General features: G+C 47.3%; 9 protein-coding genes across 9 annotated transcripts; 3 read left to right on the top strand and 6 right to left on the bottom strand.

Moving 5' to 3' along the window:
* Nucleotides 1–86: 86 nt before the first annotated feature.
* Nucleotides 87–332, bottom strand: DFJ58DRAFT_766363 (uncharacterized protein). Its single transcript, XM_041388792.1, has one exon. It carries the CDS (start codon nucleotides 289–291, stop codon nucleotides 127–129), a length of 165 nt encoding a protein of 54 aa, XP_041248671.1. The 5' UTR covers nucleotides 292–332; the 3' UTR covers nucleotides 87–126.
* A 99-nt stretch (nucleotides 333–431) lies between these two features.
* On the bottom strand, nucleotides 432–3,071 carry DFJ58DRAFT_723325 (uncharacterized protein; the record flags this gene model as incomplete). Its single annotated transcript, XM_041384986.1, has 9 exons — nucleotides 432–1,000; nucleotides 1,052–1,341; nucleotides 1,441–1,651; nucleotides 1,728–1,868; nucleotides 1,916–2,090; nucleotides 2,209–2,370; nucleotides 2,421–2,461; nucleotides 2,512–2,848; nucleotides 2,898–3,071. 9 exons carry the CDS (start codon nucleotides 3,069–3,071, stop codon nucleotides 432–434), a joined length of 2,100 nt encoding a protein of 699 aa, XP_041248670.1.
* Nucleotides 3,072–5,747: 2,676 nt separating this feature from the next.
* DFJ58DRAFT_766347 (uncharacterized protein) lies at nucleotides 5,748–6,389 on the top strand. Its single transcript, XM_041388791.1, has 3 exons — nucleotides 5,748–6,094; nucleotides 6,154–6,226; nucleotides 6,295–6,389. Exons 1-3 carry the CDS (start codon nucleotides 5,901–5,903, stop codon nucleotides 6,310–6,312), a joined length of 285 nt encoding a protein of 94 aa, XP_041248669.1. The 5' UTR covers nucleotides 5,748–5,900; the 3' UTR covers nucleotides 6,313–6,389.
* A 449-nt stretch (nucleotides 6,390–6,838) lies between these two features.
* On the top strand, nucleotides 6,839–8,159 carry DFJ58DRAFT_766336 (uncharacterized protein). The gene is made up of 4 exons (XM_041388790.1): nucleotides 6,839–7,117; nucleotides 7,202–7,522; nucleotides 7,583–7,719; nucleotides 7,780–8,159. Exons 1-4 carry the CDS (start codon nucleotides 7,104–7,106, stop codon nucleotides 7,890–7,892), a joined length of 585 nt encoding a protein of 194 aa, XP_041248668.1. The 5' UTR covers nucleotides 6,839–7,103; the 3' UTR covers nucleotides 7,893–8,159.
* Nucleotides 8,160–8,215: 56 nt separating this feature from the next.
* On the top strand, nucleotides 8,216–9,369 carry DFJ58DRAFT_766333 (carbonic anhydrase). The gene is made up of 5 exons (XM_041388789.1): nucleotides 8,216–8,366; nucleotides 8,415–8,509; nucleotides 8,571–8,644; nucleotides 8,712–8,793; nucleotides 8,832–9,369. Exons 1-5 carry the CDS (start codon nucleotides 8,253–8,255, stop codon nucleotides 9,037–9,039), a joined length of 573 nt encoding a protein of 190 aa, XP_041248667.1. The 5' UTR covers nucleotides 8,216–8,252; the 3' UTR covers nucleotides 9,040–9,369.
* Nucleotides 9,370–10,584: 1,215 nt separating this feature from the next.
* DFJ58DRAFT_766327 (ras family-domain-containing protein) lies at nucleotides 10,585–12,264 on the bottom strand. Its single transcript, XM_041388788.1, has 8 exons — nucleotides 12,015–12,264; nucleotides 11,909–11,939; nucleotides 11,785–11,846; nucleotides 11,717–11,723; nucleotides 11,585–11,657; nucleotides 11,506–11,524; nucleotides 11,355–11,447; nucleotides 10,585–11,293 (listed from the first exon to the last, which is right to left on the bottom strand). The coding sequence occupies exons 1-8, from the start codon at nucleotides 12,030–12,032 to the stop codon at nucleotides 10,943–10,945; spliced, it is 654 nt and encodes a 217-aa protein (XP_041248666.1). The 5' UTR covers nucleotides 12,033–12,264; the 3' UTR covers nucleotides 10,585–10,942.
* Nucleotides 12,265–12,294: 30 nt separating this feature from the next.
* DFJ58DRAFT_766320 (uncharacterized protein) lies at nucleotides 12,295–14,901 on the bottom strand. Its single transcript, XM_041388787.1, has 6 exons — nucleotides 14,438–14,901; nucleotides 13,482–14,389; nucleotides 13,125–13,431; nucleotides 13,040–13,073; nucleotides 12,603–12,986; nucleotides 12,295–12,549 (listed from the first exon to the last, which is right to left on the bottom strand). Exons 1-6 carry the CDS (start codon nucleotides 14,842–14,844, stop codon nucleotides 12,529–12,531), a joined length of 2,061 nt encoding a protein of 686 aa, XP_041248665.1. The 5' UTR covers nucleotides 14,845–14,901; the 3' UTR covers nucleotides 12,295–12,528.
* Nucleotides 14,902–17,250: 2,349 nt separating this feature from the next.
* On the bottom strand, nucleotides 17,251–18,724 carry DFJ58DRAFT_653440 (isoprenoid synthase domain-containing protein; the record flags this gene model as incomplete). The annotated part of the gene is made up of 9 exons (XM_041381742.1): nucleotides 17,251–17,324; nucleotides 17,380–17,623; nucleotides 17,680–17,697; nucleotides 17,757–17,863; nucleotides 17,920–18,034; nucleotides 18,095–18,155; nucleotides 18,208–18,344; nucleotides 18,401–18,539; nucleotides 18,591–18,724. The coding sequence occupies 9 exons, from the start codon at nucleotides 18,722–18,724 to the stop codon at nucleotides 17,251–17,253; spliced, it is 1,029 nt and encodes a 342-aa protein (XP_041248664.1).
* Nucleotides 18,725–22,639: 3,915 nt separating this feature from the next.
* DFJ58DRAFT_65321 (manganese superoxide dismutase) lies at nucleotides 22,640–23,879 on the bottom strand. Its single transcript, XM_041381727.1, has 8 exons — nucleotides 23,678–23,879; nucleotides 23,459–23,621; nucleotides 23,230–23,408; nucleotides 23,113–23,176; nucleotides 23,026–23,063; nucleotides 22,956–22,970; nucleotides 22,877–22,897; nucleotides 22,640–22,828 (listed from the first exon to the last, which is right to left on the bottom strand). Exons 1-8 carry the CDS (start codon nucleotides 23,795–23,797, stop codon nucleotides 22,757–22,759), a joined length of 672 nt encoding a protein of 223 aa, XP_041248663.1. The 5' UTR covers nucleotides 23,798–23,879; the 3' UTR covers nucleotides 22,640–22,756.
* Nucleotides 23,880–25,556: the final 1,677 nt, after the last annotated feature.

The following is a 25,556-nucleotide window of genomic DNA, read 5'->3' as shown; positions in this document are numbered from 1 at the left end:
CCACCTAGACTGACACTCGACTTGACGATGATCGGCAGTCATTCTGTTGACCAAGCTCGTGGGGGCCCTTCGGATGTTTGATCAATTTTTTGCCGGCAACTTGCTCACCTTGTTTAGCAGTGTTTGTCAGATTTGCACACCTAGAAGCAGCATACAACTTACCCTTTGATATTTGCTCGCGGCGCAGCCAGAGCCTTCTGCAACTATGCGCGTGTCGTACTGGACTTCTCCCAGGAAAGGTCCATTTGCTCTATCCCAGCCTTGAGCAGTTGACGTGGAAGTGGTGAACATGAAACCCGGCTTTGGATGGCGCGGAGAAGATAGTGCGAGGTCTATAAAAATTCCGCGTTCCCCTCACTTGAGGCTCTAATGACGACAATACCAGTACATACGCGCAGGTCAATGTCATGTTTAAATGGAATTCGACTGTTTTAGTCAAACTGGTAATGAAAGCAAACCTTCTGATACAATTGCTCATCGAGACCCAGGTCATCGTGAGAGGTATCAGTTTCTACATACACTGGTTTCTCCAAGTGCAGAAGGGTGATATCCAGACCGCGTCCTTCGAAACCAATTTTCTGTCGTTGGTCGTTCGACGCCACTTCCCTTGATGGACAATTGAAGGCATGTACCGCGGACACGTCACCACGCTGGAGCAGAGATGAAAGCAGGTATGAGCCAAAACCACCCGTGGACCCAGTCAAGATGACCATGTGATCGTCTCGCCTGCGTCCGTCGATCAGAATAATGGAGTCATCTCTGACAGAGCTACCAAATCCGACTGAATACTTCTTGATCATGTTCTCGATGTCAGTTTTGGCATCAACGGCGCTTGGACCGTTTCGTGACGATATTGCATTAATGATGCTGCTCGCGGGCCGGCTAATCGAAGGATTTGAAAATGACTTTCTGCTCGATCTGTACTGATGCCTAGATGTCACGATCCAAAGACGACCTGAGGAAATTAAGGATGCGGTTTCCGAGAGATGTCGCAGACAGACTAGACGCATGTGGTCAGTAGAGCATAAGCCTTAATTCGCCCTCGACCTACCTGTCAACGCCTTGAGTACAAAAGGATCAGCCACGTTGGCGGCATTCACAGCAATAGCGTGGACCATGAGCCAGCTCTCAACGTCATCCGTAGTCCAGTTCGTAAGCAAAGACACATTACTGCCTGCTGTGGTGCTGCCATCCACCTTTTCGTATCTGTCGCCTATGAATGTCATTTTTGCGCATTGGCAGATGTATGAAATGCGCATAGGGTACAGCTTGACAGTTCCCTTTCTAGCTCGCAGCATGGGCTTTACACTGCGTGTTACAAGAATCATGTCCTCGAAGATCCTGCTGGAGGTATGAGCCTCCTGATTCACTTCCTCTACATCTGGCCATCACTGGCATCGTCAGACTCGACGGTAGCAAATGTATACGGCACGAGCTTACCAAACTCCAATCCTGAACTCGGCAGGCCGCTTCTCGTCATCAACGTCTATTTCATGCCCCGCTCGGGGCTCTATGAGGATTCTGAGGTGGTTGCGTCCCCAACCGAACATGACGGTACCGTTGGCGTAGATATCGGCGGCAATGGTGCTCTCTATGAGAGCTCTTGTTGTCTTTTCACCGGATGAGAGTACTAACACGTCATCAATACTTCCTACGTTGCAAGGACAACATTAGAAAGCTGTATGAATATGGATGGTGCGAGTTTCGGTCTTACGCCCTCCGCATACCCTCGACTGTTGGATGCTTGACAAACACATCTAAAAAAGTATAACCTTGGACGTCCGAGAGATTCTCCGCTGATACATGATGCGTCGGAGCTGTCTGCGAGCAAGTGTTCAGCAACTGAGAGGGAACATAAAGGTCGAGACCTACCAAAACTTGGCATTCACATACACTGTCGTCCTGAGGAACTCACCTTTTCTTAGAGTTTGGTCCAAATCGCACCCAGTCCCACGATATTTGCTCAACTTCATTTCGGAAGAAGCAAGTGATGTCCCAAAATTCTGTAGCACCGTAAATAGAGATAGCTTGACTCCTGCATTCGCTAGGGCATCTTCTATCTTGGGTGCGAGCGGACCGCTAGCAAAGACCTGTTACTACAGACAACATGAGCCATTCCTTATCTGAAAACTCTAATAATGAACGTATAACATACAACACAATCGAGTCTTGTGGATATCAACAGCATTCTGCGACAACACCCATTACTCCAGGACGCTGCGCACAACTGCTAAAGTGTTCGATTTCGTCTTGATCACAGAGTCCAAGATATTTTGCGAGTTGGAAATTATAAGGGGTCGCCAATGGATCTTGGAGGAATGCGGGTGGGTAAATAGACACGCTGTCGATGGGGGCTACCGGCGTGAGTAGCTGAATATATAAACCAGGATATAAAACTATGGCAATGGTGCACAACCAACACGGATGGGAATGGGAAAGTCGATGTGTTCAAGGATGTGTGCTAGAACCATCTTAGCCATTTATGTTGCACAGATTGTTTCAGTGACTCACGGGATAAGGACCAGTGAATCACAGTCAAGTTAGAGATTGAAATGAGGCTTGGGAAGCCAGTGCTGCCTGAGGAACACAAGCAGAATATTATGTTGTTCTCAGACGACTGTGAAGCTGGGGGACGATATGGAAGAAAGGCTTCGTTTGGAGAACTCCTGACGAGCATGCCCCATAGGTCGTTTAGTGCCGACATCTTGTCAAGCTGCAGGTGGCTCGTTTGAGTGCCCGGAGACTCGAAATCCCTTCCGATTAGGAACCGAGAGTGTGGAGAGTCGTGATCAAACAAGGGCAGTTCGTTTTCTACATCATGTTTATTGCTAGGGTACATGGGGAATAGCTTAAAATAGCTGTGGTCAGAACGTTGTTTTAGAAATACATTCACATACAAGCAATCCAGTGAAGATGATACCCATGAATACTGCCAGGTAAAGGAGGGTGCCTGAGTTCCCGACCAGGGCGATGATCTCCTTGTCTGCTCCTCCACGACCCGGTTTAATTTCCTGGGCGGCACGATAACAAGCTTGATGGAATTCCCAAGTGTGAGATGGACACCAGATCATGGCTGTTAGATTTGTCCTAGATAAACAAAGTGACATCTAGATTATGTTGTGTATTGTCCAAACGATTCATGGAGAAATGAAGGTCCATCATAGGGAGAATGTGTGGCGTGAAGAAACCATGATGGATAATAGTTTACAGTCGCAAAGCTGGCTGTTGGGAAGACGGGGGGCCGGGTGTACGCGGTACTAGATTAATTTGAGTGTACAACGATTTTATAAGAGGACAAGTCAGTTACAGTCCGGAAGCGTAATGTCATACTTCTTGTAACATCACTGCAGTGGCCCAACACCTGCTAGACGACAGATTCCTTCAAAGTCTCGTCATAGCTTGTCAACCGAATTTATGAGTCGACGTTATTTAACTTCTGCTGCAGCCGCATCATAACGATGGCGTCAGATCAGAATCATGAAAAGACCCAAAGCAAGCACAGGCGAGCACCCACCATCGACCGTATTGTAACAGAGGTTGTAACTTGTCGCACAGCGAGTTGGTGTTGAGTATATAAACGAACGATTTTAATGAATATTGGCTAACATATATAATATATTAATATAAATGGTGCATATTAATTGATTATGTAATGTTCAAGTCGTTGTATCGGGCTGCCATCACTGTGTAACAGTGTGTTGACTATGCTCAGATAGAAGGAATGACTGTCTTCCTCCTATATGATCTGACTCTAGGATTCTTCGCAGATGAAGCAATCGTTAATTTTCCCCTAGGATTTATTTCTTCTCCGTTGTGACCCCAGACTCAAAAACCTCTTGGACTCGGACGCACTGACTCGGAACTCACCAACTACTAGAATCGGGAATCTGCCAGTTTTTCCCGTCAATCGAACACACCGCCGTGGATCGCTTGTTCGTGCTTCCTCTACGTGCACTGACTGCTGATTAGTGGTTTGTAGACATACCTCGACTTCCCCCTAAACGTCCCATATCTCATATAGGGAGAGATACAAAACCGACGGAATGGCCAGGCGCTCGCCACGATCTCTTTATTGTTCAGTGACTGCTTGTGAGCCCATGTTTGGTTGTTTACGACCTTCAAGGCCATAGCAAGATGGCCCGTACAAATTGTAAATCTAGTATTTGCGCTCCACCACGCACCACAGATGAGCTATTATAGTATGCCTTTTTAGCAGTGCTTCTGGGTATTTGATCTCATACCGCTCCAACCATCGCAGAACCATAAACTTAGCTTGTGGACCTCACAGAAATATGGTGTGATGTGAGTCGCCAAGAGCATGCAATCTAACTGATGTGGATGTGCGTCACCTATAAATGCATAACAGGTCCACGGATCTTTTCCCAAACTCGAATGAAATACTACAGCATGAACGATTTAAAATATTTGACCACACGAAAGAGATACTCGGTCATCAGCCTCCCTCGCTGATGAAGTTACTTAGGCCGACATGAAGAGATGCCACTTCCACGACACGGCCATTGGCCACTAGTCACAGGTTCGACCCAGGACCTATGTATGGCAAATATACATAGGCTTTGGCAAGTTAAAGAATGGAAGTTTCCAAGTCCGCGAGTGCTCACTACCATTATCGAGCTGAAACTTGAGGCAACTGAGTAGAGCGTGCAGCTGAACAAGGAACTCGCTGAACCAACCCTGGCCAGCACTTCCCAGACCACAGATTCTTTCGATTGAGATACTGTCGCCTCAAACTCGTCTTTGAGATTGATTTCTATACAGTCCCATGCTCGACATTCAAGGGTATCGAACTAGTATGTTCTTCCCCTACCTCCCAGGCCAGTACTCTATTTCTATGCACTGTAGTATTCACGACCGGTAATTCCTTAGCTCGACAGTCAGTCCGTACCGCCACCTACGCTTTCATCGAAAGGACGTGCATTATCTTCTGTGCAGAAGCACCACTTGTAACTTTGAAGCACAAGGGGAGCTGGCGGTTCTGGTTCAGCTTATTGAGCGATAGGACCGGCTCTGGCTTCAAGATAAATGTGCAGAACCTCTCCAACTTGACATTGGACCTTGGCCCCTACAAGTTTTGTTGGGTGCGTCAGTAAACTACGGGAATTTTACAGGCTTCAACGCCACACAAGGGGTCAATGTCGTCCCTTTCGGCGGCCTCTTCTCTGCATCGGAAGTAGTAGTTAGTGTCAACTCGATGGGATGGAAAGACAACCACATGAATATCGAGAGCATTGAGCTCAATGCGTGCGGTGAGCCCGTCAAAATGGGAGCGGGTGTCTCGTCGGTTAACCGCACCTCCTTTAACTATGTAGGGTGCCAGTCTTCTTCCGTATGAGCCATCCCATATTGCTTTCCAGTGCATTGGAAACTCACTGTCTACTGTAAGTACTTGAGGTATCACGCACGTCTCAGGTAGTACGGACGTAGGGCCAATACCTTCTGTTGGGCGTCGACCGAGTCTGGCCATCTGAGTACTTCAGAAGTGAACATAGCATTCAGGCTCGACCTGGAATCACCCTCTCAGCCAGTCTACATTGCGCTCATTCGCACTGCTCAGTGCACTCGGGCCTGGTGCCTGGTCCCGTTGGGTATCAACTTCTACGGAAATATTCACGAAAATTCATCTCAATTCTTCCAAGTTCAGCCTTTCCCTTTGTCTCCTTTGAGCTACTCTTACGACCTCGCGGTGGTTCCAAAGACAGAAAATACTATGGTAAATCTGATCTTCTCGAATTAATGTTACGCAAATCTCCGGAAGAGAACAGACCCCTTGCGAACTTCAAGCGAGACTACCCCGCTGCCACCTAGTATGTCGTACATATAATCAGGTGTGTTCCAATCTAGATCTTTGCTATCCCTTCCTTGCAACGTGGCCGCTAATAATGACGCTGACTTTGATGCGGCTCCGGTTAGTACTAACGACAGCGGAAATAACATTACGGCGTCTGCGTTCTATCAGGTTCTTACCTTGTGTTTTGCTTGTCTTCTCGTACTCACTGCCGTTGTCTCGTCTACAAGACTCCTGGAAAATATCCGCATTACCTACCCTGCGCAGCTCCTATTTATCATTCTGCCGGTATTGATATCGTTCTCTTGAACCCTGTATGTTTATGTTAATGCTCTGGAACGACCTAGCGGGGCTGGCCTACCCCGAAGGTCATCCCTGGCTTTACTATGCAGGTATCCGTCAGCAGGTCGTAAACCACTGGTGGGTGTTTGGTGGCGCGATTTTATATTTAAATCCTATATGATAGGCTAATCTTGTCGATCTATTAGGCAAGGACTTGGAGATAAGAACGTATACCTGGTGAACGCAACGAGATGAATCAATCACAGCCATGTGTATCCGTCGTGGATATTTCATTTCATTTCTCAGAGTGGAATAATATGAAGTAATTTGTGAACATTCAACAATTACACCCTACTGTTGAGGGTCACCAGAAAGTGGTGCTTCGAGAGTTCGCTCGAAGAATGGGGAATGGTGACTGAGGGCCGCTGAGCAGTGAGCGCTAGAGCACTGTACTGAGATCCCAAATTGCCTAAATGGTACAACATACGATGCATGCAGGTCTAATGAATCTGGGAAACTGACGGCGATTTGACCATCTCTCTAGGAGTGATATCATCTATGATTTTGTTGGTAGTTACATCTTACAATTATATACGATAAGCCGGTTCTGCCAGAGTCCACGTCTGAGATTCACCGTGGGGGCAACCTGGGACAACACAACTATGGTTCCCGGCTGTTTGTTCTAGATTCGCACACCGGGTGTACAGCAGTGAATTCCCGAGCACCAGTAGACTTGCGTATATAGCATACCTTCGCTCACGGTTCATAGCCAGTTCACATCCGTTGGCATGGCATGTCCAATAGGCGTACATCCTTTCAGCCCTCAGTGCCATTGACAGAAAATTTCTCGCACATCGTATGAGAATTCTATTGATGATAACATATCCAATCTCATGTTCCTGTGTCCGTGAGCTTGGAACTTCCCGCTGCTCAGCCCAGCCGCGCCCCTTCTTTCCTGCCATAAATTCTTCAAGAACTGAGTCTTTGGCGGTGTCAGAATTGATCATTCACCACCATGTATAGCAGGGAACCTAGGTCGCCAATCAGCCATTATTCAGAAGAGTCCCGCCCTGGGTCGTCGGCGCCGACTATCGACGTCTCGCTGGGAACTCCACCTTTTGACTACGCCAGCTTGAATGCGCCACTATGGCCACACCGTCTCTCCGCATCATTCTCAGCGATGGCTGACCAGATAGCAGCTGCGTCACAAGCACTCGCACTTGTTCCTTCCACGGCATTCAGCGGCAATGACATGTCAGCTGAGTTTGCGGTTCTCAAGTCGAAACTCGCATCGATTGAGAGCACACAAGATCGCCTCGCAGCTGAGTTTGCTGCTTTGCAACAGCAGTTTACGGAGCTGAACACGGATAAGGGACCTGCGTTCGAAGAGTTGGATAAGAAGATCGAGGCACTCAAGAAGATTGTGGAAATTGAGTACGTTAGTATCTTAGATGAACTATATGGAGGCTGACGTACTTTTTCTGTCTATCACAGCCAACAGCGACTTCCTGCGCGTTTGAACAACGCTCGGTCAACAGCTTTGAAGACGCTACTCAAGGCGCCCGTTGGAGCCGATGGCAAGCCACCGCCGAACTTCCCTGCCACTAGGGGAGAATTCGAGCATATCACAAGTCAGTGCAGTTTTTTTCTTGGGTTTTGAAATGGTCCGCTGATCGCATGGTGTCATTTAGAGGAGCGCTACGAGGCTATTCTCAAGGCTTATGGTCTGCCCATCAAAGGAGACACTGATGCCAAGCGAGAAGCTGTTCGTGCATTTGTCGGCATCCCTCAAGATGGGCTCTAAGCATGCAGGAGGAAGGATGAGGACCATATGGCCCATAGCTCTGGTCCATCAAATAAGGAAATGTTGGAAGAACTCGGCTTGCCGGACGAGCTTTGGTCATTTTGGAGGTTATTGGAGATTGACCGACCCAAGAATCTACGCAACAACAGGATCAGATCGCGTAGTTATAAGTAAAGCTATATCAGAGCATACATCAGTAGACTAAAATCAATAGACTAAATTACTTGTGGAACTTATCTTTCCTTGTTGTTCGTCCGAGTAAGCGGCGGCAGTGCAATATAAGAGCACAAGTCGCTTAAGTTAGGGTTATATACGTCCGAGTCTGTCCGACCGCCCTCTTTGCCTCTCACTCCCCGCAACATGTCTCACGAGTCCATCCAAACCCTACTCAATGCCAATGAGGAGTGGGCGCAAAGCGTAATCAAGAACACACCGAATTTTTTTTCTCAGTCGGCCACCGGCCAGAGCCCCAAGGTATTCCCATCGTACGCCCTTGAACTCCATTTACGAGTATGATTTCAGGTCCTTTGGATTGGCTGCTCCGACTCGCGGGTGCCGGAATCAGTCATCACATCCTCCAAGCCTGGTGATATCTTTGTGCACAGAAACATCGCCAAGTACGTATGAACAACAATTCATTGAACTCTGGGGCTATGGAGCTCACGACTATTTTTGCAGCCAATTCCACCTCAACGATGATAGCGCACTCTCCGTCCTTATCTATGCTGTCAAAGTAGTCGGCGTCGAACACGGCGAGTTTCTTACTGTTCTCATGATAAGGTTTCGATTCTTCCTCTAACGGGTATACATCGTCAACAGTCGTCCTCGTCGGTCATACCTACTGCGGAGGTGCTGCTGCTTGTCTGCAAGCAGCCAAAGATGCAGCCGCCGACACCGGCGCGTCCCAACCCGATACACCCCACTCACACGCTGGCTAAGCCCCCTCATCGCGCGCGTTCAATCCCTCGACCTCTCCGCGTGCTCTGAAAATGAAGCGTTGAACAAGGTCGTTGAAACCAATATCATTATGCAGGTCGACAATATCTGCAAGTCGGAACCGATTACTACTGCGTGGGCGGACCCGAATGTCAAGAAAGTCACTGTGCACGGATGGATGTACGACCTCTCCCGTGGACGCATCGACTGAGCTCGTCTGTCGGGAAGCTCAAGCGTAACGAGAACTGTTGATGACTTTTCCTATTTTTATTCCAGCACTGGCAATACAAGCTCCAGGCCTTTGCGATAAATATTTTTTGACACGTTCTTTAATAGATTTCCTTTAGACTGGCTGTACACGTCAAGGGTGTGGCAGATATTATTTCTAGATTATACGTGCAGCTAAAGAATTATTTCAAAGTTCAAAGTCAAACATTACCTCTTTCGTTTACCGATAATGCACGTATTTGTCCATCACATTCTGAATCGCTGCTCATGAAGAAATGAACGCGACCTACTGCAATTGTACTACGATGCCCACAGTCAATGACAGTGTGGCAACAGACTTTCCGCGACAACCTTTTTTTCCAGACTCCGAGGTAATGATGGGAGCGCTCAGTTTGAATAATGAACTGAAACTTCTTTGACAGCTCGGCGTCCGAGTTGAGACCGGTTATCGTCCCACCTCGAAAGCAGGAGGCACTACTATTTGCTCCTTCGGATCTTGGTTAGCAGAAGTCAATTGATAGAAACCCAGATGGCATACATTCGGGATCCAACAGCAAAAAAACTTGGATGTTGTGGTTCATTCCACATCTTACATCTACACAGGTATACTGCGGCGGTTACATTTACGGCTAGCTCGTACTGGAAATGATGTGTAGGAAATAACCCACATCCTTAATTTGTCCGCAGTGTTCGTGATTTCAGGGGAAACTGCTTTAAATAACCATATACTTGAGCGTAACACCATGTAAGCGGGCGCCGCCACCAGAGTCTGTTCCTGTTCAGAACCACAGGTTTCAATTTGCCATGTATTCCATCAGGTGGTTGCATCAACCTGTGTAAGCCTTCTAGCTATCATGACGGGGCCTCCTAAGGCACTGACCATCTATTCCAGGATAGCTGCATGAAACGTCGAAGGAACGACTCCGAATGAATCAGTCATCTAGTCATGATGGGGCTTGATTCAATGGGCGCTGAGCGCTGACTGCCTGTTCGTTGGATTGGCTGCTAACTTGCGAGTGTCGGCCTCTCTGTCATTACCGAATGCATGCCTGACACTATCTTTGCACACAAGAACACTGCCAAGTATGTATTAACCATTCATTCAACTCTAAGATACACCACTCTATCTCTATAGCCAATTCCACAAGCTCGACGATAACGGGCACTCTGTTCTGACCTATGCTGTCAAAGCAGTCGGTGTCGAACACGGTTAGTCTCTTATAATTTTTATGATAATGTTTCGACCGCCCCTCTAGCGGGCATACGCTTCCGATCGGTTGTTCTAGTCGGACAGTGTCTGCCGAGGTGCCAAAGCAGCTGTGTCTGCTGCCGTGGCCCCACGTCTCACTCACGCGCTGGTTGACCCCCCTCACTTAGCTCGTTCGAACCCTCAACCTTTTTGGATTATCCAAGAGTGATGCGGTGGACAGGGTCGTCGAAGCCTATTGTCACGCGGGTTGACAACATTTACAAGTCGGAGACAATAAAGCCGGGGACAATTTCACCTTACTTGGCCTGTGTTTAACCAATTTATCCAACTTCTCCAGTGTGCAGATATCGCATGTATAAAATGCTACGTACAATCCGAAGTCTAAACATGAACCTAGTCCAAGACTTATCTTTGACATAGCGTGTAGGGCGTGCGCCAAACGAACGAAAAAGAAAAGTATGCTATGCATTGAACAAAAATCAGACAAATGAGATCCTGTGATATTAGCGGACTACTTGGAAAAGGTGGGTGCAATGTGAACAAGTTAGCTCCAGATCGAAATCAAGGCGAGAACATCGCGTCATATCACGTATGTGCAAGGGCTGAAGCTAGTCCATAGGATGCATCCGAACAGAGCTATGTATAAGCCCGAAATGAACGCGGGTAAGTGCAGTTATCAGCAGACAACGCAGCACTTCCAGCTGCCACCAGTTGAGTCTCCGTTAGACGCTTCACCACTACGCCCACTGTTCTTCCTTCGGTGATGAGCGGAAGAAGGCACACCCTCCCTCATGAGCATGCTTGCTCGAGTGGCAGCCTCGAAAACATCATCCACACCCTCAATCTTGAGGGCAGAGCACTCCTTGTAAGCGCGTGCACCAATCATAGATGCTACGCGTTCAGCTTCAGCACGCGAGACGAAGTTGCCAATATCAGGAGAATTCGGAGATGGACGCAGGTCGGCTTTACACCCAACGAGCAGAATTGGGATGGTTGGGCCACATATGCTCCGAACTTCTTCGATCCACTAGGCAGGACGGATCAGGGATCGACACGCGTGCCAAGAAAACGTGTCGATATAAACCTACTTTTACAGATACGTTATCCAGAGAATCTGGGGTGTCGATAGCAAAAGCAATTAAAATAACATGTGACTTGGAGTAGGACAGTGGTCGTAAACGCTGACGCAGAGGTGATGAGCAAGCGGAAAGACCCGGTGATGAAATGTCAATATCTTACTTCATACTCTTCTTGCCCTCTGTGTGACGCAATTAGTTAGATACAAGAGAAGTTTGGTGTAAGAAGAGAAGACACAAACGCAGTATCCCAAAGTGCCAATTGCACAGGTTTACCATCTAGCCTGATTTCCGCGACGTAGTTCTCAAATATAGCTGAGAGCATCAAGGGGTAAGCAAATGCCGGACAACGTGCCTCTCCAAAGAGAGCTTACTCGGTTGCTTGAAATTGTGATCAGTTATGCTCAGTAGGCACATGCCACAACGGTGTCTAGGGACTCACATATTCCTTTGGAAATTCTCCCAGCGCAAAAGAACATAGTAGGGAGGTCTTCCCACAAGCACCTGTGATTGGCAGCCTGAGTTCAGCCGGACATGTCCAGAAACAAAGGGCTGCGGTTACGTGCCGTCACCGACAATGACAAGTTTTCTGCGAATCTACTGGGGGAAACAAGGCGCCGGAATGTAAGACTTGCGAACCAGTACTCGAGCAGAGGAATAAAATATACATACCGGGTTTTGGGACGACATAAATGTTGCTGTGCTGTGAACGGTCAGATTATTCGGACTAATGGAAGACGGAGGCAAGACTGCGCGCTAGCCGCGATGAAAAATCAACAATTACAAGGAGCGTTAGAGAACAAAAAGGTGTATAATGAGTATTGTGATGAGAATGAAGCCCAGGTAAAGAAGAGAGGTGAGAAGCAGAAGAACACGGTGACTGCGTTTGACCGCTGGCTTCTTGCGCGCGGGTTGGGACCACTTATATAAGCCATCACAGCACCGCATCCTCTAGTCTGACCATACAAGACCCAATTGCAGAGGAACCGCAGCCAAACACTACTCACACTATACATAGCACCCACTCTGCTCAGCAAAATCCGTAGAAGCGAATATGGACTGCACAATCTATCATGCTACAAAATCCGACTAAAACATACAATATGTACAATATGTGGAATTGTCAAAGAGTCAGGTGAATCGAGAAATCAAAACACAAGTAGTTGGTCGACCAAAATACATGAAATCACTGGACACCATATGCTGCCTATTATAGCTGTCGTCAACGGAAGGCCGAAAAGCATAAAGGTTGAAGCTCACCTTAATCTCCTTCTCAAATTTCTTCGCAACCTTTGAGCGTTGTACCTTCTGTGCTGCGGTAACAAGGCCGCTTTCGGGCGTCCACTCCTCTGACGTCAGAATGACAGCTTCTAGAATCTCCATCGCTTTGAAGCCATTCTTTTTCCCGAGAGCATTGCACTCCTTGAGGATGAGATCTTGCACCACTTTGTTGGTGCATAAATCCGATAACTGAGTGCTCGCATCTGCGAGGTTGGACTTGGCTTCGAGAGCATGGCGCAGATTGGCCTCATGAGGGATGATGATACCAATGGGTTGTTTGGCTTCAGCATTTGCGTATACACAGATGTTCGCCACAAGGGAGCATGACTTGTACGTCGATTCAAGTTGTTCAAGGGCTATGTACTGAAAACGGTAGATCAGGAGATCTGTGGCAAAAAAAAGACAATTTAACACACCTCGCCGCCCTGCAACTTGATGAGATTCTTAATCCTGAAATGAATGTATATCAGACGAAATAGATTGTCCGGGAGGTCAGATTACCTGTCAATCAGAGAAATAGTTCCATCAGCATTCCACTGACCGACATCACCAGTCCTAAGCCAACCATCCTTAGTGAAGATCGACTCATCGTTGTTGAGGTCATCCCGCTTGTAGTATCCTTTGGTGACTGACGGACCCCTAATACAAACTTCTCCCTGGGGAGGATTGTTGGTCGACTTGTAGCCCGCTTCAGGGACATCCAGGAGCTTTATTTCAGCTGAAGGAACAGGCAGTCCAACCGAGCGATATTGCATAAGCTCCGGGGGCAAGATGGCGCACATTCCACAAGACTCAGTCATACCGTAACCTGCCCTCATTTACGTCAATTATCGCAAATCGGCTTGGGAAATTACGGACCTTGGAGCATAGTGACGAGTGCAATGGACAAGAACTCCTGAGTTTCTTTGCTAAGAGCAGCGCCACCACTCAATGCGAGACGGAGCCGTCCTCCGGTGGCTTGCTTGATGTTATTAAACACAACAGCATCTGCCAGCTGGCTAAGAACGGGAACCTCAGCCTTCTTGGCCGCCATCGCCCCGTTGAAGATGGTCTTCTTCAGGGAGCCGCTGGCGTTAATCTTGGTGGTAATTCCCTTACGGATCAGCTCCCACACAGCAGGCACGCCAACCATGATGCTGGGGCGAAACGTAACAATGTCACCCTTGCATTGGCGTACAGATGCATCTGTAAGGGTCTTTACGCGGCCGTAGCCTGTCTTCATGCCGACGAAGAATAAAATAAGCTCCACGATGTATTCAAGAATATGGGCGAGCGGGAGATACGCCAGGAAAGTGTCATCGGCAGTAAGATGATGGCCAAGAAGCGTGTACACAGCACCGACAGAGGCGATGACGTTGCCGTGAGTGAGAACCACACCCTTAGGAGCCCCGGTAGTGCCGCTGGTATACATGATAAGGGCCACATCGTCTTTGGATGGTCTCCGCTCCTTCAAACCCTCCTTGGATTGCTCCGCACCAATCTCACGCAGTTCATCGATGGAGAGAATGACTACGTTTTCCCTGATGTTGCGGATATCATCGAGAAGTAATGGCTTGGCGTCACCGTCATAGACTATGAACCTGACCGATGGGGTATTAAGTAGCACATTCTTCAGGGTGGCGAGGAGGTCAGCATTGGTGAAAACACCAACGCAATTGGGCTCGTTCAATGAATGTGTGAGTCCAGATTCGCCGAGGGTATCGTAAGCAGTGGCCACAGGAATTCCAATTGTTGTGCACGCATGAGACATGAGCTGCCAGTTTACGCTATGCTACGCGTCAGCCATACAGGTTTCCGCAGCAAATCAAGCATACCTCGTCTGAGCATAGATATTGAATATGTCATCCTTCGTGATTTGATGGTGAATAAGACCTCGTGCAAGAGCCGAAACTCGCTCTTGGACGTCTAGGAAATTGAGATACTTGTAGTCACTGAGCTGGAAATACTTCCACGTCTTCTTCTCAGTAACTTCCTTTCCATTGACCATCTTCTTTACTTCCTTCTCTTCCTCATGAATGTCGACGATGTCACGCCAACCCACAGCATCTTTCATGCCATGTGTTCTGGCCGCGTAATCGATGACATCGGGAATGATGTCGATGCCCTTGAATGGTTGAGTTACGAGGTTGTCAGAAGTAATTGCCAGGCGTCGAACTGGGTTGCCATCCTCAGTGGCAACCACGACAGAGCCTTTACCAAAGTAGTTGCGTTTAGAGGTCATGATGGATCGCTTCCTTCAGGACAAGTACTGCACTAGTGGCAACATCCCCATGCCAAGCATATTTTGCACGTGACACCTTACTCGGCTCCAATGGTGATTTGTCGACTGCGAAATGATCGGGCTAACGGAGTTTGAAAAAACAGTCTGATGGAGAAGCCGACAGCTCGGGTGAAACTACCTCTACTTGAATGTTTCGGTATGAGCACTCGTTTTCTGCTGAGTCGAGAGGCTCTAACAGCAATTTTATACCCATGTGTACCCTGCCCTACATTTTGATCAGCTGCGAGATGACTTCTCCAGACAATCATCACGACGTGAGCGTACTAACTATCGCATAGCAGTATGTCTCTCCGAGTCATGGTTGTGGAACCTAGGCTGTTCTCGAATATTTCGCAGGTAAGACATGTCCAATGAGATTTATCTGACAGCCTCAGGTCGCGTCTGGGAGAAATACGGGGGGCCCGTCTGAACTCGGGATCTATGTTTGTTGAATGAATATGAACCACTGGCAAGTTCAACACTTCTCACATCGCTCTGTTCTTGCACCTTGAGTTGTGGTCTAATTCGTTTATCCTTCCACTGAGGTATTTCGATACCTAAGCTGTACATATCGCAATGGCTAACTGGTATTAGCCTGAGGGTGTCGGGGACTCAGTAATTACTAGGAGGGGGAAGTACTGGAGGATGTACTACCGACTGGAAAGAAATCTGCTGACAGTCTGGCCCATCTGGGCTTGAGCCTTGGCAACTTAAAGTATGACAGACCTTTCGATCATCTTGATTTAGTGCTTTGAAAGAGAGAGTAGACGGGAGGGGAAATCCTGGTGAGATGGACTAGACCCTGACTCACGAGACTTGAGCTGACACCGCTTTAGACAGTACACTGAACTGATGGCAAAATTGTTTTCAGGATACCAAGCGCGAGCAATATGACAGATGCCATAAGTATGTCACTCTGGACGGACATAATTTCTGCCTGGCGCGCGATTATAAATGTGCGAAAAAAATGAGCTATGACATCTTTCTGTTTGAGAACGATCTCTTCTCCTTATCAGACGATGAAAGACAGACCCCTTTTTATGCAGGAATGCTGCTCCACTGGACACAATAATATGGCTAATGGATTATCGATGACTTCCCAGGACGCAGCGTTTAAAATCCTAGACATCGTTTCAAACCTTATTCGTCGGAGACAGTACATCAACATATAGACACATGTTTTAAAGTTAACCTAAATATGGACAGCGACGCGGATCTACACCAGCAATGCTTGAGCTGGTGGAGGATAGATGACGAAGGAGAATTCCGGAGGCGCAGGATGACTGTACTTGGTGCAGTCTTTTTTTCAGGAGCCGAAGAATCGCACGACGCCGTGAACGCCGACGAGCAAGAAGAGCACGCTTCTAGATATCAACCTAGAACTCAGTGGGTCAGTTTGACATGCGGACTTGCAAAAGACCGCGGCACGTTGGCACGAGACGTCGTTTATGACCAGAACAGCGTTCTAATCGCTGTGGGAAGTCACTAGTCATCCATTATCGGTCAGAACTAGTTTTCTGTGACTAGGAAATGGAGACCTTAGACTTGCTAAATTGGCAGACGCGGTAATGAAAGTGAAAGTGCGACACACCGGGATTATTTCTCAATCGCCTGTCATGGCCAGTGATTCCGGCGAGTCGCGTGTTGGGGAGACCGAAAGCTTAAGGGTGAATTCTCAGAAAACTTCCCACAGGGAAAGGTAATATTTTTGAATGACCATTACCGGAAGCTCCAACTGAGAATTCTATCAGTTGTGGCTCGTGGGTCCTTGCCTGCCAGCCTTTTACATACTGCGTGCTTGACTTGAAGAACAACTCAAAGACCCCAGAACTGGCAGAGCGTTGAAAATTGTTACGCGGCAGAAGTCATGACATAACTAACTAGTACGTTATCCAGGTCACAGTGTTAGCTGCTACTAGCTAGCAGCCTAGCACTTACTATAGTAATCTGGTTCAGTGTAAACGATTTGTTTTACTTAAATCGCCAACGGAACTATATGACGTTCTCGTACGGATTGATGCCATGTCCTTTGATTCACTTGAAGGAGACTTCATTTCTTGGCGTTGATTAGATTATGAAGATTCAACCTCGAAATGGTGTTCCAGATGCGGTACTCTTGGTAGCTGATTTTCCTGACAGGAACATTTGGCAGCTGCCGCACAGCCATGCAACAACATTTATGCGATATATTGGCGCATAAAATGTCTACACTTCAGACTGGCCGCTGAACATAAACAAACAGGCCATTAATTGAGTGATAGTGGATAAGTACGTATAGAGGTACAACAACATTAGATGTGTCATCGAGAACTCCGCGTTTATTTACAACATAAAACAAAGCATATCACAGAACGCTATGCATTAGAATCAGAATGCTCCTTTCTCGAAAAGTGGCACGACGAGGTTCTCGCGATTTGTGACATCAACGCCACGGAAGTACCCTGTACAACAGACCGTGTCAAGTTTGCTGTCAAGAAGGTGAGGCTCGGCACTTACTCGGGCTGAGGTAATACCACAGGACGGTCCCCTGCACGAAGTTTTCCAGCGCGTGAAGGTATCTTTGCAGCTCGGCATCCACGTCGGCACCGAACGACGGAAGCTGACTCTTGAATTTGATATAGTCGTCCACGCGTTGATTCAACATCTCGGTGAGAATGTTAATGGCTTCTTGCAAGCCGACATCGCGTTCATGCATGATACAGAAGACAAGGTTTTGGTAATCGCCGTCAGACTGTTCTTTCTGAGGAGGAAAAAAAGTTAGTATGATCTAGTAGTGGTCAATATCGTTTTCCTCACATTAAAAGAACAAAGGTCCTGTTCCAAGAGGAAACATGAGCCTCTAAGTCAAAAGATCAAATGAATGAATAACGAACATTTGGCCATGTCATAAGGTCGGTTGTCGCGTCTGACATCGCTTTGATGATAGGATTTTCAAAGACAATGTCCGGAAGATCCAGGTCAAGAGAATACTCGACCATAGCTGAAGTGACACTTTCAGCAACATGTAAGGCCGAGGGGGATGCGAAATATTCTCACCTTCAACAAGAGCGCCGCCGATAGTCGCACGACGCATGAGAATAAATTCGTCAACCGAGGGCATTCGATCTTGAGAACGGTTGCGAGATTGTGTTACTTGAGAGCTACTCCAGGCCTCAAATGCCCTAATGAACCTGAACGGGGTTCCACATCAGAATACAAGCCCTTAAATTACAGCGTTGACTTGCCGTTGATAGGCTCCAATGGTAGATGTCCCGCGGAATCGCGTTAGCAAGCTAGATAACCGGCATCAGTAACGTCACAGGTTTTAGCAACAAGAATACATACTCGTATAACATTGCAGCATATGGATATTGTGGACGGGAACTGTCTGGGTTGGTGTAAACACTGACAGAGATGTCATGTCCAGCTTGCACTGCGTCAGGTTTTGACTGCATGTCGCCTTCATCAGAAAGATCATCGGTCTAAAATTCAGGATGAGAATTGATAGAACCTCATGAATCACGACTAGCTTGCGCACCGAAAAAGCCCAAAAAAAGAACATAAGACAAGTTTCAAGATGCATGGAGTCGGCATCTGGAAAGCTTAACGCGGCAAAGAGATCGAATTTGCCGTAGTTGAGGAACTTTGACTTCATCCTATCATTGTACACACTTATTCTAAAACTGTGTTAGAGCAAATATAACCCATAGACAGTGAATGATACACACTGGGTGAACCATGAACGCGCTGCACGGTCGGCCTCGGCTTGGTGGGGATTGACTCTGAGCTCGCAGACCCGGCCAGTGATGGCGGTTAGATCCTGAAGGTAAAACTGCGGCGGAAGGGATTCGAATCGTTGCATGATGATTATGAGGACAGTGTTACACAGAATATACAGCTCAGACTTGCTGAGAATGGGTACTTGGGTTACAGTGGAGGAGGAGAGAAGATCTGGCCCTTCTTATTCAAAAACCGAAAGGGAGGGGTCTTCATAAGTCCTATCCGAAGCTGGACTTAAACGAAAGTTCATAAAAAAGACATAAATTGAGGAGGCGACGCCCACATGCATCATCGTCGCTAGTAGTATATCATTACACATATACACGTGAAGGACGACCCATTGGCACCCTTGATTGATTCCAAAATCGGCAACCGGTCGGTGTCTTGGAGATAAGAAGAGTGTAAAGCCTGCTGACATGTCAGTTGGTTCTAACTGGTTTGAGGGGTGCTCAAATGAGGATGGATGAGGAAATTCTGGGATATCTTTGATTGCGAAGGGCACGGAAAGACTCACCGAATATGTCTACGATGCTTGAGCCGGGACGTCTAGGCTCACGTTGTCTTGTAATGCGAGATGCTTGATCTCATTCTTTGATCTCCTTGATGGATTAAAGGAGATCGGCGACCTGACTCTCCTTCACATTGTGTAGTTGTCACCTGGCAAGGAATCTAGATCTAAGGGTGGTGACGGGAATAGAAGTGTGGGTCCGACTTCTGCAACTTGAAACGCGGATGCTGACAAGTGCTCGGTTGTGCTTTGCGCCGCATTATAGCGAGAAAGACAAGAGACAGCGCCAACCGACCAAACTTTTCATTAAGACCATATGCCGGGATGTGTGAACGGCATGAGAAGAACACGAGGTAGCAACGTGCCGCCAGCGTGGTTTAAGCTGGTTTGAGAGCCTTCTTTTCGGTGAACAAGTACCAGTCGTGCAATCTTCACAGCTAATACCGGACGACGAACCACTCTGATTTGAGGCCCACAACGTCGAGACTCGTCTTCGGAAGTTGCTGTGATTGTACCAATCGAACCATTATTCCGAATGCCGATTTCCCACTGGGTAAATATACCGGAATATACTTCATGCTTGGTCGGCGGCTAGTCGGACCTCCCTGCCGCACCAAATATCTCGTCGCTAACAGCGAGCATAACAGCGCGCTGGTGCATCGTGCATGTATACATTCGGTCAGATTCAAACTGAATCGGATTTTCAGATGCCAAAAATGTGGGGTACACACGTTTTGCACGCGTCGGTACTTACTAGTTGGCCAGCCTGCCGTCATTCTATGACGATGCCCGAGTACAAGGATTAGATATGATTATTACGAACATCAGGATCCAAATATTCAAGACTCGGCCGGGGTCTCGCACAGAGATCGATCTGTGCTAAATCTGTATGGTCACCTTGTCTTTTGGGTCAGGGCAGCAAATACAGATTGATGATGACCTCGACACCTTTGCCGATTCCGACTATCATCGCCCTGGTCAGCCAAGATCTTCCGTAGCAGTGATCAAGCTTAGCTGCGTTTGGTCTTCTTCCACGTTATACCGAATCGGTGGGTGACCGGTGACGGCTGACGGCGTGAATATGTTGTATCGTTTGCCCCTTCTAGCCTTCACATCTCTCTCTTTTATCGTTATTTGATCCGTTAATTTCTTGTTCGAACGATGTGTGCAGCGTATCCCGCTAGACACGGGTCCCACATTGAAGGTACTGGAGGCGACATAGGGGTTTGTCTGTGTGTCCGGTTACCAACACCAATGTATAGTGTGAAGGTTCGTTTACGTGCGGTATGGAGGCTCGCTTTCCTCGAAATGTTTTAGTCTCTGCCGCAAATCCATGGATCTATCAGTTCAAGCCCTGAGTCATGGACATAAGGTGTTCTTATTACAATCATCTCGGTGTCGTCGCCCAGCGAACCACCTGTGGCCGAGAGAACTGCGGAAAGTCCGGGAAGAACTCTAATATGAAATCACATCCGATCTGGCCAGACGCTATGAGTCCTTCTCGATTTTCGGCCTAGAAAACTTCCTCCTATAGTGTACAAACACCATATGCATTTCTCCACAATCAAATGTCAAGAACGTTCCTCAATCTAATATTACCCGGCGAGGAGCTCAGGCTGAATCTCATGAAATGAGACGTTGAATTGCTAAACACTGAGCTGTGAGACCAATTGGTGGCAACACGTCGCCCACTTGTCGCCACACCATACTACCTGAAACCATGATGCAGTGTTCGTGTGTTCTTGATTCAGGACTGACCACACAAGGCTAACAATTTACAAAGTCGAATGCCCAATCAATTTTAACTTAGGCCCATCACTTGATCATTTCTCGGGATTCAAAAATGCTACCTAGTGCCGGTTAGCGCTGAATATTGGCAGATGGGAGCACGATGAAATGAAACGCGCTGGGTCCGACATGAAGGGATCAGATTAATCATAACCCAATCGATCTATCTTAATGATCAACTACATTAGCGGGTTTCGCCACCATCAGTTAGTACTTGAGTGGTGACATGGTTCATTGATGACGATCTAGCTAGCTATGTACTCGGTGCGTTCCGACGCTATCAAGATCCTTTCCTTGTGCTCAGTCCCACTTCTCAACAATAACGAGACATGGATCTGCATACTAGTGTCAGTGTCTGGGAACGTTTTATCATCACATATCTGCGATCAGCCAGGATTAGCTGGACGTGGATCGCGAGGGATCGCGCCACCCCCGCCGCCTCGGATACTATGTCAAGGGATATTACTACTTAACCGGCGGCGGGCCTTGGGGAAATTGAACAAGGGATGTCCCTGAGAGAATACTCTCGGTTACCTGCAGCAATATACATACATAGTGGTAGAAGTGAGCCTATCCTGCGGTGCGACGGTGTCAGTCTCGTAATCGATGGTCAGCGATACTTAGCTCACTCGGATGACTCAGGAAGCTTCAGGAGGCTCTATGTATCGTCTATATTAAGAGTGAAAGGAAACATAATAATGAAGGAAAGGCTGTGCGCATGTCAGGGCACGTCAGTACGTCAGGGCCTCTATAGCGACGTCAGTCATATCAGGCAGATAGAGAAATGAAAACTTTATATTTGGCCCATCTAGTACGCTTTAGCATGCCATTTCAAATAAAGCTCGTGTGCCAAAATACCCCGGCAAGGAAGAGGTTACTGGATAGTCGCCTATATTCACCACGTAGATGGCTTGCTCTCGAAGAATGTACATTGCATACATGCACGATTTTTGGGGTTTCCTTGTCGTACGTGGACGTGGGGATAAGGCACCTACTTTGTCCAGAAGATTATTGATGATCGCCCACGGGGATCAGCAGGAAATATCGACTGCATTTGCGATTATTAGTTGATGATGAAAGTACCCTGTCATTCGTGGACAAAATATCTATCAAACCTCAAGATCCTAATTTCCGCCAGAGTCCACGCCTGCTTGGGCAACTTGGGACCAAATGACGACGGATGTCAATGGTTAAGAGCCATCGGGTATTTTCAATCATTTGCAGCCTGAGAAGGCTTCAGCACCTACAGTTAATTTTGGGGCGGGGCCCGCCCCAGCCATGACCCTGCAGAACACTCACATAACTATCGGGCTAGTTCATCTACCGAACCTCGGATGAACTGAAGTTGCGTAAATCATAGCAAACGAACTGTGTGTAAACGCCCAGACGCAGTGCTGGATATATGATTAGCCCGTTCCATGCTAGACAGTTGCAGAATAGGCATTCTGAACATGTGCAACATTGCCGACGTTCTGACGGGGTCAATTCCCTACCCTGTGAATTATCTGTTATAGTCTGGAACACCTTGAACTTGCCAACTCCTCATCGGGGAATCTGCAGAGCAGCTGTCATGAAATACACCTGAAATACACCTTGATTACTGTTCCCCTGAAAACTGCTGTATAATCCGTTTTCTACGGAAGGTTTGTATTCCACTAGAGCTCGAAAAAGCTGGATTTCGTTGCAGGTAATATAGTGGAAGTGGACAACATATGTAGGCACTTAACTGCAACTTCAACGCGTAGTTCAACTTCATAAGAACGTATCACATTGTGCGACGGAAGTTTACTATGCAACGACGCAAAAAAACCAAGTGAGCTACTTGGTAGCCTCGGCCAACCTTTGCTCTGCCTCTTTGAAGTTGACGACGTTCCAAATTGCAGCGAGGTACTACGTGCATGTCAGCCGTAATCCTCGAACAAAGAGAGGGACACATACATCTACCTTGACATTTTGGTACTGTGAAAGGAAAAAAAAAATGAATGTGAAATATATCTCAATCCAGGTCGTTGCATACCTGTAAGTAGAAAGCCTGTGAACGGATGACGTCAGTGTACTGTCATAAGCTAATGACCAGTCACACTTACATGCTCCCAAATGTCAACGCCGATAATGGGTGTATGAGCTGCGTAAGTAGGTCAGGGGTATACAGACAGATTTCAGTGCCCACGTACAAAGTAAAGGATCTTGGTTGGCGGTCGTAACGATCTCAAGCATGTTGGTGACGGAGTTGTAGCCCTTCGCAGGCTAACGTCAACAATATAAATCATGCGATTTGTAAAATGTCTTACGAGCCATCCCCATCCACTGCCCTGGATAGCTGCTGTAGCAGCATTGAACTTTTTCTTAAATTCTTCCACGGATCCGAAGTCACGTTCGATGGCTTTTTTCAGAGGACCGTCGGAAAGGTTGCCACCGTCAGCATTGGCGGGCGAAAGATTCTTCCAAAACAACGAATGGTTGATGTGGCCTATATGACATGAAGTCAAGCTTTCAAGACAGAAAGCCTTGGAACCTTACCGCCGCCGTTGAATTTCAGTGCTGACTGTAAGGCAATCTTCTCCTTGACGGAGGGTGACTGCGCATAAGCTTGCTCTGCAGCATTAAGTCCATTGACATAGGTCTGATGATGCTTAGTGTGATGGAGTTTCATTATTGTCTCGGAGATGTATGGCTCAAGAGCCTAAACCATTAAACTTCAGGTGCATCCTCCGCGCTCATATATGAAAAGACACCAACATTGTAAGCATAAGGCAGGTCCGGAAGAGTGTGGAGAGACATGCTAGTTGCGGGAGTGGCGAACGCCCGAGCCAGAGAGGGCCGCAGGGCAGATTTTGCGATGGACAACATATTGAGCATTCAAGTGAGTTGCAAGTGAGAGCTCCCACGGACTCCGTAGCGTCACGGGCCAGCTGCTGACTAAGACGAGCTTAGGCTTGACACTGTGACTTAAGCGTTGGGCGTCACAAGTTTTGGGCGCCACGCTGCCCATCGTAATGCAACAGACTATGTATACTGGACTTCGATTCTAGGCAAGCGTCAAATGCATGCAAGGTAGTCTTAGGTTAATGACTCCTATCGTTGCGACAAGACATCTTGCAGCGTAGACCTCCAACCCCCCAAATCAGCAAATTACCTGGTAATCTTGGCGGTTTGTGGGCGGTCCAACTACTATATATGAGATAGGTGTTTTGAATACCTATACTAACGGAACGCCCTGACTACCTTCGACGACGTTACTGACTTTCTCGAAGCATTCATCGACATCCCTTGCTACCCACATAAGACTCCTCGCAAACACAAATGCCCGAGGAAGGCACAACTGCGGTATTTTTACAGCTTTTCTATGTATTCTAGCTTCTGATGCTTATTTTCTATTCTTATTTCCCTCAATTCGCTTGGCTGTCCAACCCCTCAAAGTCCATAACAGCTCTACTGCCGCATCATTGACCAGCCCATCTGGTAATTCATTGCCGCGGCCAGTCAATGATATTTTATATTTTTCCAGCCTCCGCAAGATGGTCTGAACAGTTGCCACCATCTCCATATACTTTCCACCTTTAACTCCTCACAACTAGCATGGAGTTTAATGACGGCGTGCCGTGCGTCAGCACGCCCTAAAATTTTTGGAAAACCCATCAATTCATGTAAGTATTATATGCGTGATAATGGCGTTTCTGCAGCAGGGTGATAGCAACTGTATAGAACTTTGTTTCCTCCCTCGCGATTGTCCTACCAGTACATGTGCATCGCACATCTGTGCTGCTCCGGTGACGCGCTTGTCTCTGTGTGTTTTCTTCGGACTTGTTTTCACTCGTCCATGTGCGTTTCTACTTGTTTAAGCTTGTCCCTGCTCATTTGCACCAGCTGCCACTCATTATTACTCCCCTCTTAGATCATCCTGCCGTCACTTGTATTTGTTTGTCCTTATTCATTTGCACTCGTCCCTCATTCTCTCGTTCATACCTACCGCGGTCCGCTACTTATTGCAGATTGTCTGCACTTCCTCCGCACATTCCGCCTGCCCTTGTGGTATGCCTGCCACCATTCATTTCACTCGTTTGCATACGGCGCTGCTCATTAATAAATTTCTGCACGTTCGAGAATGGGTAGATGGTGTGTGCTATAGAATTTATTGATTTTAAAGTTTGATTTATGCTCTTCATAGATCTAAGGTCTAGACATACATGCATTTGAGTCGTAGCTTCTATTAATCAACTGTTTAAACCATCTCTGTGCGGCTCCTCTCTGTCTCAAATTAATCTGATTTAATTTATTCAATTCTCAATCTATAGGTGCACCGCCGTAATCTTGTCAAAGATGATATTAATCGTATATCATGTTAATCAACAATCATGTCAAGTTACAGGGGGTTACATTCGTGAAAAGCGGAATTGCTCTTTGAACTTCACGATGCACTCAGGAGTCAATTGTAAGAGTTTACTAGTGTAATTTCTACCGATTAACAAGTGACAGATGTAGCCTTGTCAAAGGCCTGAGCACTAACAAAGGGGATTATGCACACTTTTGCAAATTTCCATCGGAATCAAGGTAATCTCCATCTGTCAAGTGCTCAAGATACGCCGCAGACCCAAGCCGTTCAATATGCCCATAGAGA

The sequence above is a fragment of the Suillus subalutaceus genome (assembly GCF_016647625.1).
Source record: "Suillus subalutaceus strain FC151 chromosome Unknown DFJ58scaffold_12, whole genome shotgun sequence".
In the NCBI taxonomy this organism is placed as follows: Eukaryota; Fungi; Basidiomycota; class Agaricomycetes; order Boletales; family Suillaceae; genus Suillus; species Suillus subalutaceus.
The sequence above is the reverse complement of the archived record's forward strand: the minus strand, read 5'-3'. Positions and strand labels throughout refer to the sequence as shown.

Coding starts and splice junctions, on each gene's coding strand:
- DFJ58DRAFT_766363 (XM_041388792.1), bottom strand. CDS start 291: ATGTTCACCACTTCCACGTCAACTGCTCAAGGCTGGGATAGAGCAAAT.
- DFJ58DRAFT_766347 (XM_041388791.1), top strand. CDS start 5,901: ATGACGCTGACTTTGATGCGGCTCCGGTTAGTACTAACGACAGCGGAA. Junction 6,095..6,153: donor TCCTATTTATCATTCTGCCG/GTATTGATATCG, acceptor GGAACGACCTAG/CGGGGCTGGCCTACCCCGAA.
- DFJ58DRAFT_766336 (XM_041388790.1), top strand. Junction 7,523..7,582: donor AAGAAGATTGTGGAAATTGA/GTACGTTAGTAT, acceptor TGTCTATCACAG/CCAACAGCGACTTCCTGCGC. Junction 7,720..7,779: donor AGAATTCGAGCATATCACAA/GTCAGTGCAGTT, acceptor GGTGTCATTTAG/AGGAGCGCTACGAGGCTATT.
- DFJ58DRAFT_766333 (XM_041388789.1), top strand. CDS start 8,253: ATGTCTCACGAGTCCATCCAAACCCTACTCAATGCCAATGAGGAGTGG. Junction 8,367..8,414: donor CCACCGGCCAGAGCCCCAAG/GTATTCCCATCG, acceptor GTATGATTTCAG/GTCCTTTGGATTGGCTGCTC. Junction 8,794..8,831: donor GCAGCCGCCGACACCGGCGC/GTCCCAACCCGA, acceptor ACGCTGGCTAAG/CCCCCTCATCGCGCGCGTTC.
- DFJ58DRAFT_766327 (XM_041388788.1), bottom strand. Junction 11,847..11,908: donor ACTTGTCATTGTCGGTGACG/GCACGTAACCGC, acceptor TGCCAATCACAG/GTGCTTGTGGGAAGACCTCC. Junction 11,294..11,354: donor TGGATAACGTATCTGTAAAA/GTAGGTTTATAT, acceptor CGTCCTGCCTAG/TGGATCGAAGAAGTTCGGAG.
- DFJ58DRAFT_766320 (XM_041388787.1), bottom strand. CDS start 14,844: ATGACCTCTAAACGCAACTACTTTGGTAAAGGCTCTGTCGTGGTTGCC. Junction 13,074..13,124: donor ACTATTTCTCTGATTGACAG/GTAATCTGACCT, acceptor CATTCATTTCAG/GATTAAGAATCTCATCAAGT. Junction 12,550..12,602: donor AATTTGAGAAGGAGATTAAG/GTGAGCTTCAAC, acceptor CAGCTATAATAG/GCAGCATATGGTGTCCAGTG.
- DFJ58DRAFT_65321 (XM_041381727.1), bottom strand. CDS start 23,797: ATGCTCAATATGTTGTCCATCGCAAAATCTGCCCTGCGGCCCTCTCTG. Junction 23,177..23,229: donor GCAGTGGATGGGGATGGCTC/GTAAGACATTTT, acceptor TAGCCTGCGAAG/GGCTACAACTCCGTCACCAA. Junction 22,829..22,876: donor ACCAAAATGTCAAGGTAGAT/GTATGTGTCCCT, acceptor ACATGCACGTAG/TACCTCGCTGCAATTTGGAA.